Raw genomic sequence first — 18732 nt, forward strand, 5'->3', positions numbered from 1 at the left:
CCCCACACTCTCCCCCGACCCCCACTCTCCTCCGGCCCCCCACTCTCTCCCCGGTCCCCCACTCTCTCCCCGGCCCCTCACTCTCCCCCGGCCCCCCACTCTCTCCCCCGGCCCCCCACTCTCTCCCCCGGCCCCCCACTCTCCCCCGGCCCCCCACTCTCTCCCCTGCCCCCCACTCTCTCCCCTGCCCCCCACTCTCTCCCCCGTCCTCCACTCTCTCCCCGACCCCCACTTTCTCCCCGACCCCCCACTCTCTCCCCGGCCCCCCACTCTCTCCCCGACCCCCTACTCTCTCCCCGACCCCCCACTCTCCCCCGGCCCCCCACTCTCTCCCCCAACCCCCCACACACTCCCCCGGCCCCCCACTCTTTCCCCCGGCCCCCCACTCTCTCCCCCAACCCCCCACACTCTCTCCCGGCCCCCCACTCTCCCCCGGCCCCCCACTCTCTCCCCCAACCCCCCACACTCTCCCCCGGCCCCCCACTCTCTCCCCCAGCGCCCCCACACTCTCCCCCAACCCCCCCCCACTCTCCCCCGGCCCCCCACTCTCTCCCCCAACCCCCACACTCTCCCCCGGCCCCCCACTCTCCCCCGGCCCCCCACTCTCTCCCCCAACCCCCCCACTCTCCCCCGGCCCCCCACTCTCTCCCCCAACCCCCCCACTCTCCCCCGGCCCCCCACTCTCCCCCGGCCCCCCACTCTCCCCCGGCCCCCCACTCTCTCCCCCAACCCCCCACACTCTCCCCCGGCCCCCCACTCTCTCCCCCAGCGCCCCCGGCCCGGCAGCCTCTCCTCCCCGCCGGCTGGAGGCGGGCGCAGGGGGAGGAGCGCCCAGTGGCGGGACCGCCTTTCCCGGGAGGCCCGGGCCGCCCCCGCCCCGCCGCCGAGGAGGAGCCTCCGGGAACCCGGGCGGGGCTCGGCGCTCTGGGCTCCCCGCTGTCGGTCGGGCCGGTCTGCGGGGCCACGTCTCCCGCGCCTGGGACTCGGGTGCGCCGTGGGGCCGCTCCCCGCTCGGCCTTTGCCTTTGCTTCGGGCGGAACTAGCGGCGCGGAGATTGCACAAGTTGCGGCGGCTTCCAGCCAGGGGCTAGTTGCTTTCTGCTGCCCCTGCTGGCCTCTCGCCCGGCTCTCCACTTTGCGCTTCCCAACCCAAGTACATACACGGACTGGCGCTCGGCCGAAGTCAGGCGCGCAGCCCGCAGCCCGCACCCCGCAGCCCGCACCCCGCACCCCGCAGCCCGCCCAGGAGCCCGGGGCGCGGCGGGACGAGCGGCGGCCGCGATCCCGGAGCAGGTAAGCCCCGCGCCTGGCGGGAAACCATCGCGGCCGGCGGGCGGGCCCAGCTGCACTGGCCGACAGCCCCCCGCAGCTCCAGGAGCCCCGTCTGTCCGCAGCGAGAGGCGACCAACTTTTATGGGTTTTTTTTTTTTTTTTGCATGCACTTTGCTGGGACTCACAGTTCAGCTCCCCCTCTAGAGACAAACGTGGAGAGAGCCTGGGCCAGGAAAACTGTGCTTCTGGCTCCAAACCACGCAAAGCACCCCGGGCACCCCCAGTCCCCGCCAGCCCCCCTCTCCACTGGGGTGAGTGAGGCCTTGGCGCGCGGTGGGAGGGGGGCACCCGCTCAGCGATCACCCAGAGGGGACGTGGCCTCCTGTCACCCACCCCACACCCCAGTCCCTGGAGGGCGGGCGTCTGGAGTGGGAGACAGACAGACAGACAGACAAACAAACTGACTGACTGACTGCAGGGAGCGGCTCCTCGGCCTGGCCACAGGCTGGCAGCGTGCAGAAGACCTTGGGGCTATTGCTTCTCCCAAGGGTGGGGTCCCGGAGAGACTGGGAGCGTCCAATCGGTGCGCAGTTCTGTGCTTTTTAAAATATCATTTTATATATCTTTAAAAGGTTTTATGCCGGACTCTTGGCATCCCTCGCTTCCATGGATCAGGTTAATTCCTGTCTTCTTTCAGTCCCGGGGTGAGGCCGGGTTTGCCCCTAGGCCGAATGCAAAGGCTCCAAGGAACTGAACACTCCGGACTGTGCAATTAGCTGGACCTAGTTGAGGGAGAGGAACTTGGGTTCCAGCATTGTTTCAAGGGAAGAAGAAGGCGTCCAGCTTACAAGGGCCAGCAGATCTGAAGTTTGTTTTGTGTTAAACTGAAGAGCCTAGGCTGCTCCCCCCCCCAACACCCTCTTTTCTGGATTTCTTCTTTCCCGGGCTTGTGGCCACTTTGGAGCTCACCCCCTCTGGGGTAGAAGTGAGTCCCTGGAGCCCCGGGTCTTTGGGATCCTCCCCATGCAAACTTTGTAACATGCACAACAGGCCCAAGTAAGGAGAGTTGCTGGTCCCATCCGGGCTGGTGGCCCGTTGGCGCTTAGAGGAATCTGAAGGTCCTGGGTGCTCCAAACCGCAGGGCGAGGGCGCTGGTCACCCCCCCCCACCACCACCACACACACACACCAGCCTGGATGTGACTGACAAGACAGGTCTTCACCGCTGGGTTGGGTGTTGCCAGCAGTTTCACTGCCCCTGCAACCAGTATTGATCACAGCAGTCTTAACAGTCAGTCCTTTGGAGCACCTCAGTGAGTGGATGGCAGCTCGGGTGTTTCTTTGACTAGATTTCAAGCTGAGGAGCAATTTCTTTCTTCCTGCCTCTCCCCTTGCCACTCTGGCTACGCTAAGGTTTTAAAGTTTGGCTTTCCAGTGTAGATGGATAGTTCTCACTCTAGGACTAGAATGGGTGGTCTTATTATTATTATTTAATATTTATTTCTTTATTCCCTTTTGTTGCTCTTGTTTTTTATTGTTGTAGTTATTATTTTTTAAAAAGATTTTACTTATTTATTAATGAGAAACATAGCAGGAGAGAGAAAGAGCCAGACATCACTCTGGTACATGTGCTGCTGGGGATTGAACTCTGGACCTCATGCTTGAGAGTCCGATGCTTTATCCACTGTGCCACCTCCCGGACCACTAGAATAGGTGGTTATTTTTATTTATTTATTTTTTAAATTTTATTTTACACCAGAACACTTCTCAGTTCTGGCTTACGGTGGGGCTGGGGGGTTGAACCTGGGACTTCAGAGCCTCAGGCTTGAAAGGCTTTTGTAGAACCATTATGCTGTCTCCCCAGCCCAGAATGGGTGGTTTTAAAACTCTAGGACAGAAGCCAACTCAATACCTCACATGCACACTGTTGTACCTCTTTGTATGTTCAGGTGGTGTAATATGCAAATTTCTTCAAAACCAAAACTCTGGTTTTTGCCTTTAAGGCCACCTTCACCCTTCTTTGACCCCAGGTTCATTGCTACACAATCTTGGCTTCTGCTTCATAAAATGATGAGCTAGAGATAAAGTTAACTGTATTTCAGTAAAAACTTAGCAGAACATGTATGCTCAGAAATTTAAAGCGGTGGTAACAAAAACAATACTTAGACTTGTTAAAGGACTAAACCCGATGCATATATTCATCCCATTCTGTTTCTCCTCTAACTCTAGCTGAAGGATTGCCTTTCCTCCATTTCATAGGAGAAAGAGAGAGAGAGAGAGAGAGAGAGCGAGCTAGCAGGGCCAAGTATATGGGCATGTCAGTAGTGAGACTTTTAATTTTGCCTCCTGCTGCAATACTTAGCAAATTAGGAGGTGTCTCTCCAATATGTTTCTCAGCCTGGAGTTTCCTGTTTTGTTGGTAGCAGCAAGAAGCACTTTAATCATGGTTTTTTTGCCTTCCTATTCTGGCCTTGTCCTCTGATTCCCCCCCCTTTTTTTGCTCTATCTTTGTAACATTTATGGATTTTGATTTTCAAGAAGAAAAAAGTTTGAGAAATATCTTAAAGAGTATATCAAAATAAATTCTGGACATTAATGTGCAGATACAATAGAGTCCCGTGTGCGCGCGCGCACACACACACACACACACACACACACACACACACACACACACACACAAAATGGAGTGTAAAAAGCCTTTGGGAAACTAAAATGAAGACCCTTGGCTAAGATCAGTTATGAAGAGCCTTAGAAATATTCTCTAAAGGGAACCATTTTAGTCTTTGAAGATAAATATTGTTGGTCGAACCTGGTTTTCTGTAGCAAATTTTTTTAAACAATCTTTTTTTAAAAAAATATTTATTTCCTTTTGTTGCCCTTGTTGTTTTATTATTGTTGTCGTTGTTGGATAGGACAGAGAGAAATGGAGAGAGGAGGGAAAGACAGAGAGGGGGAGAGAAAGACAGACACCTGCAGACCTGCTTCACCGCCTGTGAGGCCACTCTCCTGCAGGTGGGGAGTCGGGGGCTCGAACCCGGATCCTTCCGCCGGTCCTTGTACCACATGCGCTTAACCCGCTGCGCTACCACCTGACTCTCCTGTAGTGAATTTTGATATGTGCTGTTATGAACAAATTTTTTGGTTCTCAGATGTAATAACATAGCTTTAAGAATTCAGCATAGTTTCTACATTGTATACTTATGAAAGGAACTTAATTACATAATAAATCATGTCTTTTCATAGTAGGCCAATATAAAAAAGGAAAAAGTTTTTTTATACACTTCCTCCCTATGAGAAAAGATACTTTTCCTAGAGCTATAGTCTATCAGTTTTCATCTGCCTCAAAATCTTTAATGCAAACTTAAAAAAAATAAAATGACAGTTTGGGGCCGGGTGTTGGCATACCTGGTTGAATGTACATGTTATAATGAGCTAGGACTGAAGTTCAAGCCCCTGGGGTCCCTGCCTGCAGGGGGAAAGCTTTGCCAGTGGTGCAGGTGTCTCTCTGTCTCTCTCCCTTTCTGTTACCACCTTCCCTTTCAATTTCTGGCCGTCTCTATCCAATAAACAAAGAAAGAAAGAATATATATATATCTCGACCTGTTTCAAAACAAACGAAAGCCCTGGATAGCTTTAACCTTTTTATTATTTGAATATGCCCTTCTCCTGGCTGAAAAGAAGAAATAGTCATGCTATATTTTAAGAGTGTTTTATTTCATGAAACATTATAGTTTGGACATGATCAGTTTACACCGGCTTTACTGTTCTGGGCCTACTTTTTCTGATAGATAAAAGATAGAGAGATAGAGATTACCCCAGCATTACCCAGTGTCCTGGGCACCTGGGGTCCTGCCTGGGTTGTGTACACGGTAGAGCCAATGTCTTCCTAGGTCAGTTATCTCACCAGCCATCACAGAACATTGCTGAATGTGACACTGAATGTCACGTGTCTAGAAATAGTGACATATAGGTGGCCGGGCAGTGGCGCACCAGGTTGAGCGTACATGTTACCATGCGCAAGGACCCGGGTTCCAGCCCCCGACCCCACCTGCAGGGGGAAAGCTTCACAATTGGTGAAGCAAGGCAGCAGGTGTCTCTCTCACCCTCTTCTCCCTCTCTCAAGCTCTCTCTGTTCTATCAAGTAAAATAAATAAATGTTAAAAAAAGAAAGTAACAGGGAGTTGGGCGATAGCATAGAGGGTTAAGTGCACGTGGCGCAAAGCGCAGGGACCGGCGTAAGGATCCCGGTTCGAGCCCCCGGCTCCCCACCTGCAGGGGAGTCGCTTCACAGGCGGTGAAGCAGGTCTGCAGGTGTCTGTCTTTCTCTCCCCCTCTCTGTCTTCCTCTCCTCTCTCCATTTCCCTCTGTCCTATCCAACAACAGTGACATCAATAACAACAACAATAACTACAAAAACAATAACAATAAAACAAGGGCAACAAAAGGGAATAAATAAATAATTAAATATTAAAAAAAAGAAAAAAACACACTCAGTCATCCTCCCTTAAAAGATCTAGTGACCTATCGTATAAAATGATGATACCATATGTTGTGTCCCTAAATCCAACCACTGAGTTATATGTGAATTAACGTTGACTCTTCACAAATTAATACTGGTGTGTCATTAATTAGAGACCCAGTTAAATGACTGATTTATTTAACTGGGATTTGGGGTGTTTTTTTCAAGGCTAGATAGCTCAGAATCGAGTTGCCAAACTAAAAATCTGAATTCTGATTCAGTTAGGGTTGCTTGGGCAGTCTGTTCTGGAAATCTTAGGACAATGTAGTATTTTAATTATTGTATTTAAAAAATATATTTGTTTTATCTTATTGAGAAAGAGGAAGAAAGGCAGAGAGAAAGATACAGAGACCAGGGCACTGCTCACTTCTGACTTAGGGAGTGTGGGAGACTCAACCTGGGACTTTGAAGTCTCATATATGCGAGTCTTTGTATAGTGATTTATGCTATCCACCCATACTAATTATTGGAGTCTTTTTTTTTTTTTTAAAGGGATGACTTCACCAAACACACTTTTCTTATTTATTTATTATTGGATAGACAGAAATTGAGCGAGGAAGGGAAGACAGAGAGGGAGAGAGACAGAGAGACACCTGCAGCCCTGCTTCACCACTTGTGAAGCTCCCCCTGCAGGTGGGGACCAGGGGCTTGAACCTGGGTCCTTGTGTCCTGAGATGTGAGTGCTTAACCAGGTGCGCCAATGCCTGGCCCTCTAACTATTGTGTTTCTTCTCAAGTATTTCACTTAATTTATTTTAGTAAGGAGAGATACAGAGAAAAATAGGAGCATTACTTGACTCTGGCTTTTGGTGGTGCTGGAGATTGGACCTGGGACCTCAGGGCCTCAGGTATGAAAGATTTTTTTGTAGAACCATTATGCAGTCTTTCTTCTGTGGTCCTAATTATTGTTTTCTTAAGGAAGGCAGTATTGCAGCATACCATATTCAATTCTTTACATTCTAATGATGCTTCTGACTAATTCTGGATTTATTACTGAAGGATAAATTATTAATCCGCAGATCAATTAGTGAAGGCGAAATTACCTTATTTGAGGGATATCTATACTCAGCAGGATTCATATAACAGCTTTGCAGAATAGAATCGTGGTCAGTGGGTATAAGTTGTAACTGCCCAGCTTAGCATACAATCCAGACTGCTCTGTCTTTTTCTTGTCTCCAGTTATGCATGTCTCAAAGACACATCGCACTCTGCAGTCCAAATCACATTTAACATGTTTTCCCGGCAATTCTTTCTCCTTTGATTCCTGGTTCAGTAAACGACACGCCCACCTTTCTGCCCTTCTGTAGCCTGTGCTTTTTGCATTTTGGTTGTTGATTTTGCTGTGAAATAAAGGTGCTTCACCTTTCTGGTCTAACTTTCTCAGATAAATAGAGGCAGAGACAGAGAGACAGAGGGAGAGATTCCACAGTACTGGCACTTTCTCCTATGTGGTGGGGGGCCTGAGTTGAACCCAGGTTGCATAGATGACAAGACAGGTACACTGTCCAGGTGAGCTGTTTTGTTGGCCCTTCAAAATTCTGAAATATCATTTTTTCTTTAATCAGTTCCCCAACCCTGTTGACTCTCTTTAATAGCAGACATTCTATACACACACACACACACACACACGTCTGTCTGTCTTTCTGTGCTTGGTTAGGTCACAGTTACCTTCTGCCTGGAATATTTCACTAGAAAGAACACACACACACACACACACACACACACGTCTGTCTGTCTTTCTGTGCTTGGTTAGGTCACAGTTACCTTCTGCCTGGAATATTTCACTAGAAAGAACACACACACACACACACACACACACACACACACACACACGTCTGTCTGTCTTTCTGTGCTTGGTTAGGTCACAGTTACCTTCTGCCTGGAATATTTCACTAGAAAGAACACACACACACACACACACACACATGTCTGTCTGTCTTTCTGTGCTTGGTTAGGTCACAGTTACCTTCTGCCTGGAATATTTCACTAGAAAGAACACACACACACACACACACACACACACACACACACACACACACGTCTGTCTGTCTTTCTGTGCTTGGTTAGGTCACAGTTACCTTCTGCCTGGAATATTTCACTAGAAAGAACACACACACACACACACACACACGTCTGTCTGTCTTTCTGTGCTTGGTTAGGTCACAGTTACCTTCTGCCTGCAATATTTCACTAGAAAGAACACACACACACACACACACACACACACACACACACACACACACATCTGTCTGTCTTTCTGTGCTTGGTTAGGTCACAGTTACCTTCTGCCTGGAATATTTCACTAGAAAGAACACACACACACACACACACACACGTCTGTCTGTCTTTCTGTGCTTGGTTAGGTCACAGTTACCTTCTGCCTGGAATATTTCACTAGAAAGAACACACACACACACACACACACACATCTGTCTGTCTGTCTGTGCTTGGTTAGGTCACAGTTACCTTCTGCCTGGAATATTTCACTAGAAAGAACACACACACACACACACACACACACACACACACACACACACACACATCTGTCTGTCTTTCTGTGCTTGGTTAGGTCACAGTTACCTTCTGCCTGGAACATTTCACTAGAAAGAAGAGAACAGTAAATACCCACGTGCTCTGGAACCTAGCCTCTTACCATTTTCCAAGGTTTGTTTCCTCACACACACACTGTCTCTTTTTTTTTCCCTTCAGTCTTTCACTGTTTTCTTTGATTTGCTGATTGTTGCTATTATTCCCTTTATTTTGGAGGGTTACTGTAACTAATGGTTTACAGTACAGTTGTTGACATGGATCCATTACCTCAAGTCCCTTTTCAGCAACCCCCCCCACACCTCCCTCCCCAGAGGCCTTTGCTTTGGTGCAATACACCCCACCCACTCCCAAGTTTCACTTAGTGTTTTTTCTTTTCTGGTTTTGTTTCTTAAGTTCCACCTATAAGTGAAGTCATCTGCTATTTGTTCTCTCTCTCTCTCTCCCTTTTTATCTCTTTCTATATCTTTATTTGTGTCTATTGTGTCTATATATACTTACATATAAGTATTGGCTTGCTTGAAGTTATATTGAAGATATAATTCTTTGCTAAATATTTCATCACTTGTCTCTTACAACCAAAGACTTTCTCTTGTGTAATGCTGAAATCCTTAAAGAATCTGAAAGGACTTTGATATCTTAATACACAGCCCAAATCGAGATGTTTCAGTTAATGCCGAAATGTTTATTTTTTTAGAACTCTGAGTTGAAGCAAGGATCACACTTGATGTTCATGTCTACTGAGTTTCCCTTAACCTACAAAGTTCTCCCTCCATCAGATAGTTTTGCTTCCCTCAGCCCTGAGAAATTGAAAGACTCTATACAGTTTATTCTGAAGACTGAGGTGTCTGTTTATGAAAAAATTCACATTAAACAAGTTGGTCACAATCCTATAATAAGTCATGTGATGTATTTTCTATTTTGTTATAGATTGATCACTTGGTTAAAATCAGAATTTTCCCCCATTGGTATTTTATTATGAAAAAAAAAATAGTTAAGAGTCACTGAAAGAAATTTTTACCCAACCACCCATGTGCCCGGGGCCAGTTTCTCTGATGAACAACTGCTGTTGCTTCAGTCTTTATGATTCCACCGCTATACAAGGCAGACTGGTCATTGAAAAAGTCAGATCTAATCATGTTCCTAGTTCAGAACCATCTGCTGCACACCCACGACTCTTTGGAGAAGGAATAAAAGCTGTGACATGGTGACATGGTCTCCGGATTCCTCTTCCTGTCGCCGTCTCCCTGACCTCGGCTGGGCGGACAGGGCCCATTCTCTTGGCTGCATCTCTAAAGCGCTCGCCTCTCCTGCCGTTATTAAACGCCTGCTGATTCTTCCTTCTGCTTCATGTGCTTAGTCTTAGATCTTTCTTTTCCCATTTCTCTTTTTGACCAGGTACATTCATCTCATCCTTGATGACTTGGCTCAAATAGCGTTTCTTTTTTTTTTTTTTTTTAATTTTTATTTATAAAAAGGAAACACTGACAAAAACCATAGGGTAAGAGGGCTACAACTCCACACAGTTCCCACCACCAGAACTCCGTATCCCATCCCCTCCCCTGATAGCTTTCCTATTCTTTATCCCTCTGGGAGTATGGACCCAGGGTCATTGTGGGATGCAGAAGGTGGAAGGTCTGGCTTCTGTCATTGCTTCCCCGCTGAACATGGGTGTTGACAGGTCAATTCATACTCCCAGCCTGTCTCTCTCTTTCCCTAGTGGGGCAGGGCTCTGGGGAAGCGGAGCTCCAGGACACATTGGTGGGGTTGTCTGCTCAGGGAAGTCCGGTTGGCATCATGTTAGCATCTAGAACCTGGTGACTGAAAAGAGAGTTAACATACAAAGCCAAACAAACTGTTGACTAATCATGAACCTAAAGCTTGGAATGGTTCAGATGAAGAGTTGGGGGTGTGTGTGTCTCCATATTGTAGATAGTTAGTAGTCCTATTTTAGTTATATTCCAAAGGGCCTATGACTATACTAGTTTTTTTTTTTTTTTTTCCTTGAGCCTGACCTCTGATGTGCAGGTGGACCCAAGTTATTGTCTGGAGAGATGATGTCATGGCTGGATGAAGGATCAGAAAGCTGCATCAGGGAAGAGAGTAGCTCCCTAATATGGGAAAGCTGTATAAATATTGTTGACTGTAACTCAAATAGCATTTCTAAAGAAACGTTTCTCTAGCACATCAGGGCAGAATTCCTGCTGTTGGCTAAACCCTCTCCTTCCGCCTTGTAGAGCAATAGGTAATGGTTCCTCTCATCACCAGTGTCTTGGTGTCTGTACACTTCCTAATAGCAGAGAGTAATTTTTCTGCACATCATGTTTTCATAGCTTTACATGTAGTACACACTGAATAGACATTTCCTGAATGAAGTCGTGATACATGAGAATTTCACTATATCTGACTATACACCCTTGGATATACATCTAGATTTTCAAATTACTTTTTTCTTTCTAGGTCTCTATGTTGATCATTATAGGAGACTGAAGGTCTGAGTAAGAGAATTGAGTGACATCTTTGGATTATATTGAAACTCAACAGAGATGGCCAAGTACGGAGAACAGGAGGCCAGGGCTGATGATGGACAGAGTGAATTCAGTGACATCATCAAGTCCAGATCTGGTAGGAAAAACACGTTTCAAACAAATAAATGATGGCCTTTTATGCATGCGCCGATAAGTAAACATAGGTTTTCCTTAACTTACATTGTTCTCATGAAGCAAACTTTTTTCTTTTTAGGGATATAATTCTGAAAAATGACTTCTGTTGTAAAAGGTAGTTTAATGAGTCTGAAAACCCCCTCCATTTGGTTTCATTGTGTGTTGATTAGCATTGTATGGTGGAATGGTTCTGTTCCTGAAGGGTACTCATTTATTAGATTATTCTTTTCAACACAAAAGTACAGCTGAGCGTTTTTACTTGTCCTTGTAGTTTTTGAGGTCAGAGAGATCATTACTTCATAAAGGAAGCATCGTTTCAGCAGCGTGACTCTTCCAAAGTTGTGTTTCCATAGCTGTATATTCTTACTCCTAGTTTTTTCCTTTTGAAACTTTCTTTTTTTTTTTTTTTTGAAACTTTCTTTTGAACCTTCTCAAGGCATAGTTTTCACTGAGGTAAGGTAAGAATTAATTAAGATAGATGGATGGTTCTCAAGTGAAGATATAAATTAGAGACCTAAGCATAGCACTTTCTTTTCATTCACTTTATTGAATCACTGAATGCTTTTTGTTTCTGGCTAACACAGATAAATTAGCTGGGAAGTTTTTAAAAACTACAAATGTATTGCTTCCACTCAAGACCAACTGAATATAAATTTCTGTACTTAAAAAAAAATTGAATATGATTTGTCCATTGGCTTTTTTTTTGAGCAGACAGGGAGGGCCTCTCAGAGCTTTGAAAACTATACACAGAGCTCCACCCTGGGTAGGAACACTATATTTAAGTAACTTTGAGAGGGAGTCTGAGGTATAAAATTACATTTACTGTCACTTTAAAAACAAAATAGGAACCCAGGACCTGTTTTTGCCCTACGAGCCATCTTTATATTGTGTTAGCGGCCTATATCTTATTATTTAACACAGTAGAAATAAGCACAGAAACCAGGTTCTCTACTGATTCATTCCGATACACACTTCCTTTCATGGTTTGGTGTTAGTCTGTCAGTAAAGGTTTTAGTTGTTATAATCATGCCTCTGTTTTAGCTTCAAGGATCTGTGCATAATATAACTTACATAAATGTTTGTTTCAAAGCCTGCTTTGAGGGTTTTGTTATAAGTACATTTTAATAGAATTATATGTAGATTAGACAAATATATTATGTAGGTATTATTAATCTTTTGTTTAATGATCATTATTTACTTATTGGATAGAGACAGCCAGAAATTGACAGGGAAGGGAATGACATGGAGAAGGAAAGGGACAGAGAGACACCTGCAGCACTGCTTCACCACCTCCAAAGCTTTCCCGCTGCAGATGGGGACCAGGGGCTTGAACTCAGGTCCTTGTGCATTCTTTTTTTTTTTTTTAATATTTATTTTATTTATTTATTCCCTTTTGTTGCCCTTGTTGCTTTATTGTTGTTGTCGTTGTCGGATAGGACAGAGAGAAATGGAGAGAGGAGGGGAAGACAGAGAGGAGGAGAGAAAGACAGACACCTGCAGACCTGCTTCACCGCCTGTGAAGCGACTCCCCTGCAGGTGGGGAGCCGGGGTTCGAACCGGGATCCTTATGCCGGTCCTTGTGCTTTGCGCCACCTGCGCTTAACCCGCTGTGCTACAGCCCGACTCCCCTTGTGCATTCTAATATGTGTACTCAACCAGGTGCGCCAGCACCTGGCCCCTAAATAACTCCACTCTTTAAATAGGACGGAGAGAAGTTGATGAGGGCGGAGGGTGTGGAAAGAAAGACTCCTGTAGCACTGGCTCACCGTTTGTGAAGCTTCCTGGCTGCAGGTGGGACCCGGAGCTTGAACCCAGGTCCTTACACTTGGTAGCATGTGTGCTCAAGCAGGCGAGCTACCACCCCGTTCCCTATTAATATCTTTTCAAAAAGTAGAAAATGGGTGTCCGGTGGTAGCGCAGTGGGTTAAGCGCACGTGGTGCAAAGTGCAAAGACCGGCATAAGGATCCCCGGCTCCCCACCTGCAGGGGAGTCGCTTCACAGGCCGTGACGCAGGTCTGCAGGTGTCTGTCTTTCTCTCCCTCTCTGTCTTCCCCTCCGCTCTCCATCGCTCTCTCTTATCTAACAACGACGACATCAACAACAACAACTACAACAATAAAACAAGGGCAACAAAAGAGAAGAAATAAATAAATATTAAAAAAAGTAGGGGGTCGGGCAATAGCGCAGCGGGTTAACCGCAGGTGGCGCAGAGCGCAAGGACCGGTGTAGGGATCCCGGTTCGAGCCCCTGGCTCCCCACCTGCAGGGGAGTCGCTTCACGGGTGGTGAAGCAGGTCTGCAGGTGAATCTTATCTTTCTCTCCCCTCTCTCTCTGTCTTCCCCTCCTCTCTCCATTTCTCTCTGTCCTATCCAACAACAACTACATCAATAGCAACGATAATAATAACTACAACAACGATAAAAAAAGACAACAGGACAACAGAAAGGAGAAAAAATGGCCTCCAGGAGCAGTGGATTCGTGGTGCAGGCACTGAGCCCCAGCAATAACCCTGGAGGCAAAAAAAAAAAAGTAGAAAATAGGTGAGCTGGATGGTGGAGCGCCCGGTTGACTACACATGTTGGCATGTCCAAGGACCTGGGTTCAAACCCCTACTCCCCACCTCTAGGGGAAACTTCAGAGTTGTGTAATTGTGCTGCTGGTCTCTCCTTTTCTCCCTATTTCTTCCTCCCCTCTCAATTTCTCTGTGCTTTATCTAATAAATAAAAACAATCAAGTAAAAAAGTTAAAAAATAGAACACGTATAATGAGAAATATGTAGATTTAACAGAGGGAACTGAGAGAGCGCCCCACCCCACCCATCCTTGGTTGCCGTGCTCTGTAAATGTGAGCAGACATGTTCTCACGTTTCTGAGTCACCCTCCATTGCAGTAAAACTTTGGACGACTGTAACTGGACTTTAGCTATATTCTTTTATTTTAAATTTCTTTATTGGAGGATTAATATAATAGTTTGTCCATGTGTAACATTTCCCAGTTTTCCACATAACAATTCAACCCCCCTCTAGGTCCTTGTCTGCCATCATGTTCCTGGACCTGAACCCTCCCCCACCACCCTCAGTGTCTTTTCCTTTGGTACAAAGCTATATTCTTAATATGGCGATTACATAGCTTAAAATATACTGTACAGATATGAAGAATTTACATAGCTCTCAAAGTTTTTTTTGAATTAAGAGAAATATTTCTTAGAGACTGACCATTCTAATACACTTATGGAAGGCAATTGGAAGGAAGTACCACATTATTAACATCTGCATTTCAAATGGTCCAGTAACTATGTAGTTTTTTTTTTTTTTGAAACTAATAGAAATGGACTTGCAATTTGACAATAGCATTTGTATTATAGAAAAAAAAAAGAAAACAAAACAAAACATTGCAACAGCATAAATCCAATGTTGAGTACTGGCGAAGTCTTTATTCCCCCAGAGTCTTTTGGAAGGACCACAAGTTCTAATGTGTCATTTTTAAAAGGTTGTTCTGGTCAGATAACTGAGCTAGAGTTTTCTTTTTCTTTTATTTTTAATATATTTTTTATATTTATTTATTTATTTTCCCTTTTGTTGCCCTTTTTTATTGTTGTTGTTATTGATGTCGTCGTTGTTGGATAGGACAGAGAGAAATGGAGAGAGGAGGGGAAGACAGAGAGGGGGAATGAAAGACAGACACCTGCAGACCTGCTTCACCACCTGTGAAGTGACTCCCCTGCAGGTGGGGAGCCGGGGGCTCGAACTGGGATTCTTATGCTGGTCCTTGCACTGATCCTTTAGCATTTATGTTCATCAGAGATACTGGTCTGTAGTTTTCTTTTTTGGTTGTGTCCCTGTCTGCTTTTGGTAGCAAAGTGATGTTGGCTTCATAGAAGCTGGAAGGGAGTATTCCAGTGTCTTCAGTCTTCTGGAAGGCTTGTTAGAGTAGATGTATTAATTCTTATTTGCAGGTTTTGTAGAATTCATTTGTAAAACCATCTGGTCCAGGACTTTTATTCTTGTGAAGGTTTTTGATAACTGATTCAATTTCCTTGGCTGTGATGGGCCTGTTCATATTATCTAGTTCCTCTTTATTTAATTTGGAAGTTGGTAGGTATCTAGGAAATCATCTGTTTCTTCCAGGTTCTCTAGCTTGGTGGCATATAGTTGTTCATAGACGCCTCTCATGATATGTTGAATGTCTGTGGTGTCTGTTATGATATCTCCTCTTTCATATGATCCGATTTATTTGGGTCTTCTCCCTTTTTTGTTTTGTGAGTCTGGCTAAAGGTTTGTCGATTTTGTTCACTCTTTCAAAGAACCAACATTTACTTTCGTTGATCTTTTGTATGGTTTTCTTATTTTCAATGCTATTTATTTTTGCCCTAACTTTAGTTATTTCTGTCTTTCTGGTTGCTATAGGGTTCCTTTGTTTTTCTTCTAGGTCTTTAAGATGTGCAATCAGGCTGTTTATTTGTGCCTTTTCTTGTTTCCTTATGTGTGCTTGTATGGCTATGAACTTCCCTCTCAGGACTGCCTTAAATGTGTCCCAAATATTTTGAAAGCTTGTTTCCTCATTTTCATTGAACTCTCGAAACATTTTTATTTCTTCATTTATTTCCTGTCTGACCCAGTAGTTGTTAAGTAGTGTACTGTTGAGCTTCTACATGTTGGGACTATTACTAATCTTTTGTTGATTGTTAAGTGTTAGTTTAATTCCACTGTGGTCTGAGAAGATGCTTGGGATGATTTCAGTGCTTTGGATTTGCTGATGTTGTCTTTGTGGACTAACATATGGTCTATACTTGATAATGAACCATGTGGACTTGACTTGAGTAGTCAAGTCCACATGGTTCATTATCAAGTATATTCCAGTTTCTTGGGGTGAATGATTCTGAAATTGTCCAGTAGTTCTATTTTATCTATCTCCTCATTTAGCACCCTCATGTCTTTATTGATTTTCTACCTGGATGATCTGTCAAGTTGAGAGAGTGGGGTATTGAAGTCCCCTACTATAACTGTGTTGCTGTTAATATGTTGCTGTAGCTCTTTCAGTAGATGTTTGATGTATTTAGATGGCTTCTCATTGGGTGCATGGATGTTAATAATTCTTAAGTCCTCTTGATTGACTGATCCTCTGAGCATTAAGTAGTGTCCATCCCTATCTTTTTAAATTTTATGGATTTTAAAGACTTATCATGTCAGATATGAGAATAGCTATTCCTGCCCATTTTTGTGGGCCATTGGCCTGTATGATAGTTTTCCATCCTTTCACTTTAAGTCTTTGTCTTGTTGAGTTAGGTGGGTTTCCTATAGACAACATATTGTTGTTTTGTGTTTTCTGATCCATCTTCCTACTCTGTGCCTTTTTATAGGTAAATTCAGGCCATTGACATTTATTGATATCAAAGATTGAAGATATTTTAATGCCATTCTTGTAGAGTTTTAGGGTGTTCTGATATATGGCCTATTTATGGTAGTCTGACTGTTTATAGCAGACCTTTCAGAACTTCTTTCAGGGCAGGCTTGGTGATCGTTGATTCTTTCAACTGTTGCTTGTCTGAGAAGGTTTTTATGCCTCCATCTAGTCTGAATGACAGTCTAGCAGGATACAGTGGTCTTGATTGAAAGCCTTTCTCATTGAGCACTCGATAGATATCTTGCCATTCTTTTCTGGCCTGTAGTGTTTGTGTGGAGAAGTCTGCTGCTAATCTTATGGGTTTTCCTCTGTAGGTGACTCCTTGTTTTTCTCTTGCAGCCTTCAGGATCCTTTCTTTACCCTTATTCCTTTCCATTATAAGTATGATGTGTGTTGGTGTCTTTAAGTCTGGGTTAATTCTGTTTGGGACCCTCTGGGCTTCTTGAACCTTTATGTCTTTGATGTTGTCTAGACTAGAGAAGTTCTCAGCTATTATGTCCTGAAGAATGATTTCTTCCCCTCCCTCTCTTTCTTCCTCTGGTAAGCCAATGTGTATATTATTTATTTTTTAAAATATATTTATTTATTCCCTTTTGTTGCCTTTGTTGTTTTATTGTAGTTATTATTGTCATTGTTATTGTTGTTGAATAGGACAGAGAGAAATGGAGAGAGGAAGGGAAGACAGAGAGGGGGGAGAGAAAGATAGACATCTGCAGGCCTGCTTCACCACTTGTGAAGCGACTCTCCTGCAGGTGAGGAGGTGGGGGCTCGAACTGGGATCCCTACTCTCATCCTTGGGCTTTGCGCCACTTGCACTTAACCTGCTGTGCTATACCCTGACTCACTAATATTATTTCTTTTGAAGTTACCCCATAGGTCTCTGTTGTTGTTTTCAGTATCTCTTAATCTCTTTTTGAGATCTCCTACTTCTTTTTAAGTTGTCTCTAATTCGTCCTCAATCTTGCTAATTCTGTCTTCTGCCTCATTAATTCTATTCTCTCTCCCCTCTACTGATTTCTGGAGTTCATCTATTTTGTTACCCTGTTCTGATACTGTTTTAGCTTGTTCAGCTAGTTGTGTTCTTAGCTCAGCTATTTCAGCTTTCAGCTCTCTAATAACCTTGAGATAATTAGTTTTTTCTTCCAGAGTCACATTTGTTGTTTCTGCATTTGTGATAACAGCTCTTTCAATTGATTCTCCTGTGATTATTTCCGTAACTAGTGTTTGGGATGTTGACCTCATTATTTTGTGCTTCAACCTTTGGGGGCTTTTAGCTGGACTCTTGTCCTGGTTCATTTCTCCAGTATTTCTTCTTGTTGGTTCAGCCGTTCTATATAGTATGTTATGTGGTCCCTGTCTCAGTACTTTTCAAATTACTGATCACTCATGCCTGGATTGACTTATTTCTAAGTAAGGTAATCAAAGAGTTCACAGCTGTGGAAATTGAAAATTGGAAATGGTTTCAATATTATTTTAATCCCTGAGTTGGAGCACAGTGGCCTAAAAGCCTCTTTTGTTCTTTTTCTTCCCTATAGGCTATGGAAGCCTGAGGGCTTTTAAACTATAAGTAGGCTTCTTAGCTTAATCCCTCACTCTTGACCAAGAGATAAAGCAGGGTGGGGCAGAGATAATCCAGTGGATATGTAAAGAGACTTTCACAGCCCCACCGCTAGGCCACGGAGGTATAGATCTTCCCCTGAGTTTCCTGGTTAGGTCTCTGTCCCCTGGTGTCAGCCCAGGGCCTCCCCACCGCTGCCCCAGCTTCTGAGGGCTTCTGGGGGCAGTAGCAATGGAGACTTACAGTAGCATTTGGTGAGTCTTAGGGGAGTCCTCTCGTCCCTTCAGCCGTCTTTTTGTTGGTGAAACAGACTGGAGGTGGTGTCTCAACTGGTAAAGTGCCAGACTGTTACCAGCCATTTAATCTCCCCCTAGGCTCCTCTCTGTCCACGAGCCACACGTGTTTGCCCTCACCAGTGACTTGGTGGGTTCCTGAAGTCGTTCTAGCCCTGTCTTGTTGCCGTCCCAGATGATCTCCTTTGGTGTTCCTAGTTGACCCGAGAGAGGAGAGGAGAGAAACACAGCTGCTGCTGCTCTGTGACCCCACCTCTGGAAGTCTGTAGGCATTTTTAAATTATTTTCCAAAGGGCCTGTGGCTATACTGGGTTTTTTCTTTTTTTCTTTTTTGCCCCTGAGCCTGAAATCTGATATGCAGATGGATCCAAGTTATTGTCTGGGGAGATGATGTCATGGCTGGAAAAATGACCAGAAAGCTGGATCAGGGAAGAGAGTAGCTCCCAAATATGGAAAAGCAGTATAAATATTGTTGACTGT

At 44.7% G+C, this 18732-nt stretch overlaps 1 protein-coding gene across 1 annotated transcript in view; it reads left to right on the forward strand.

Annotated features, from left to right (window-relative positions):
* The first annotated feature begins 1091 nt into the window (after nt 1–1091).
* Nucleotides 1092–18732, forward strand: part of UTRN (utrophin) — a 609745-nt gene continuing 592104 nt past the window's right edge. The window contains exons 1-2 of the mRNA XM_060190773.1: nt 1092–1292; nt 10796–10960. Coding sequence (XP_060046756.1) covers nt 10882–10960 — 79 coding nt within the window. The 5' untranslated portion in view covers nt 1092–1292; nt 10796–10881. The remainder of the gene's footprint in view (nt 1293–10795; nt 10961–18732) is intronic.

The sequence above is a fragment of the Erinaceus europaeus genome, chromosome 4 (assembly GCF_950295315.1).
Source record: "Erinaceus europaeus chromosome 4, mEriEur2.1, whole genome shotgun sequence".
In the NCBI taxonomy this organism is placed as follows: Eukaryota; Metazoa; Chordata; class Mammalia; order Eulipotyphla; family Erinaceidae; genus Erinaceus; species Erinaceus europaeus.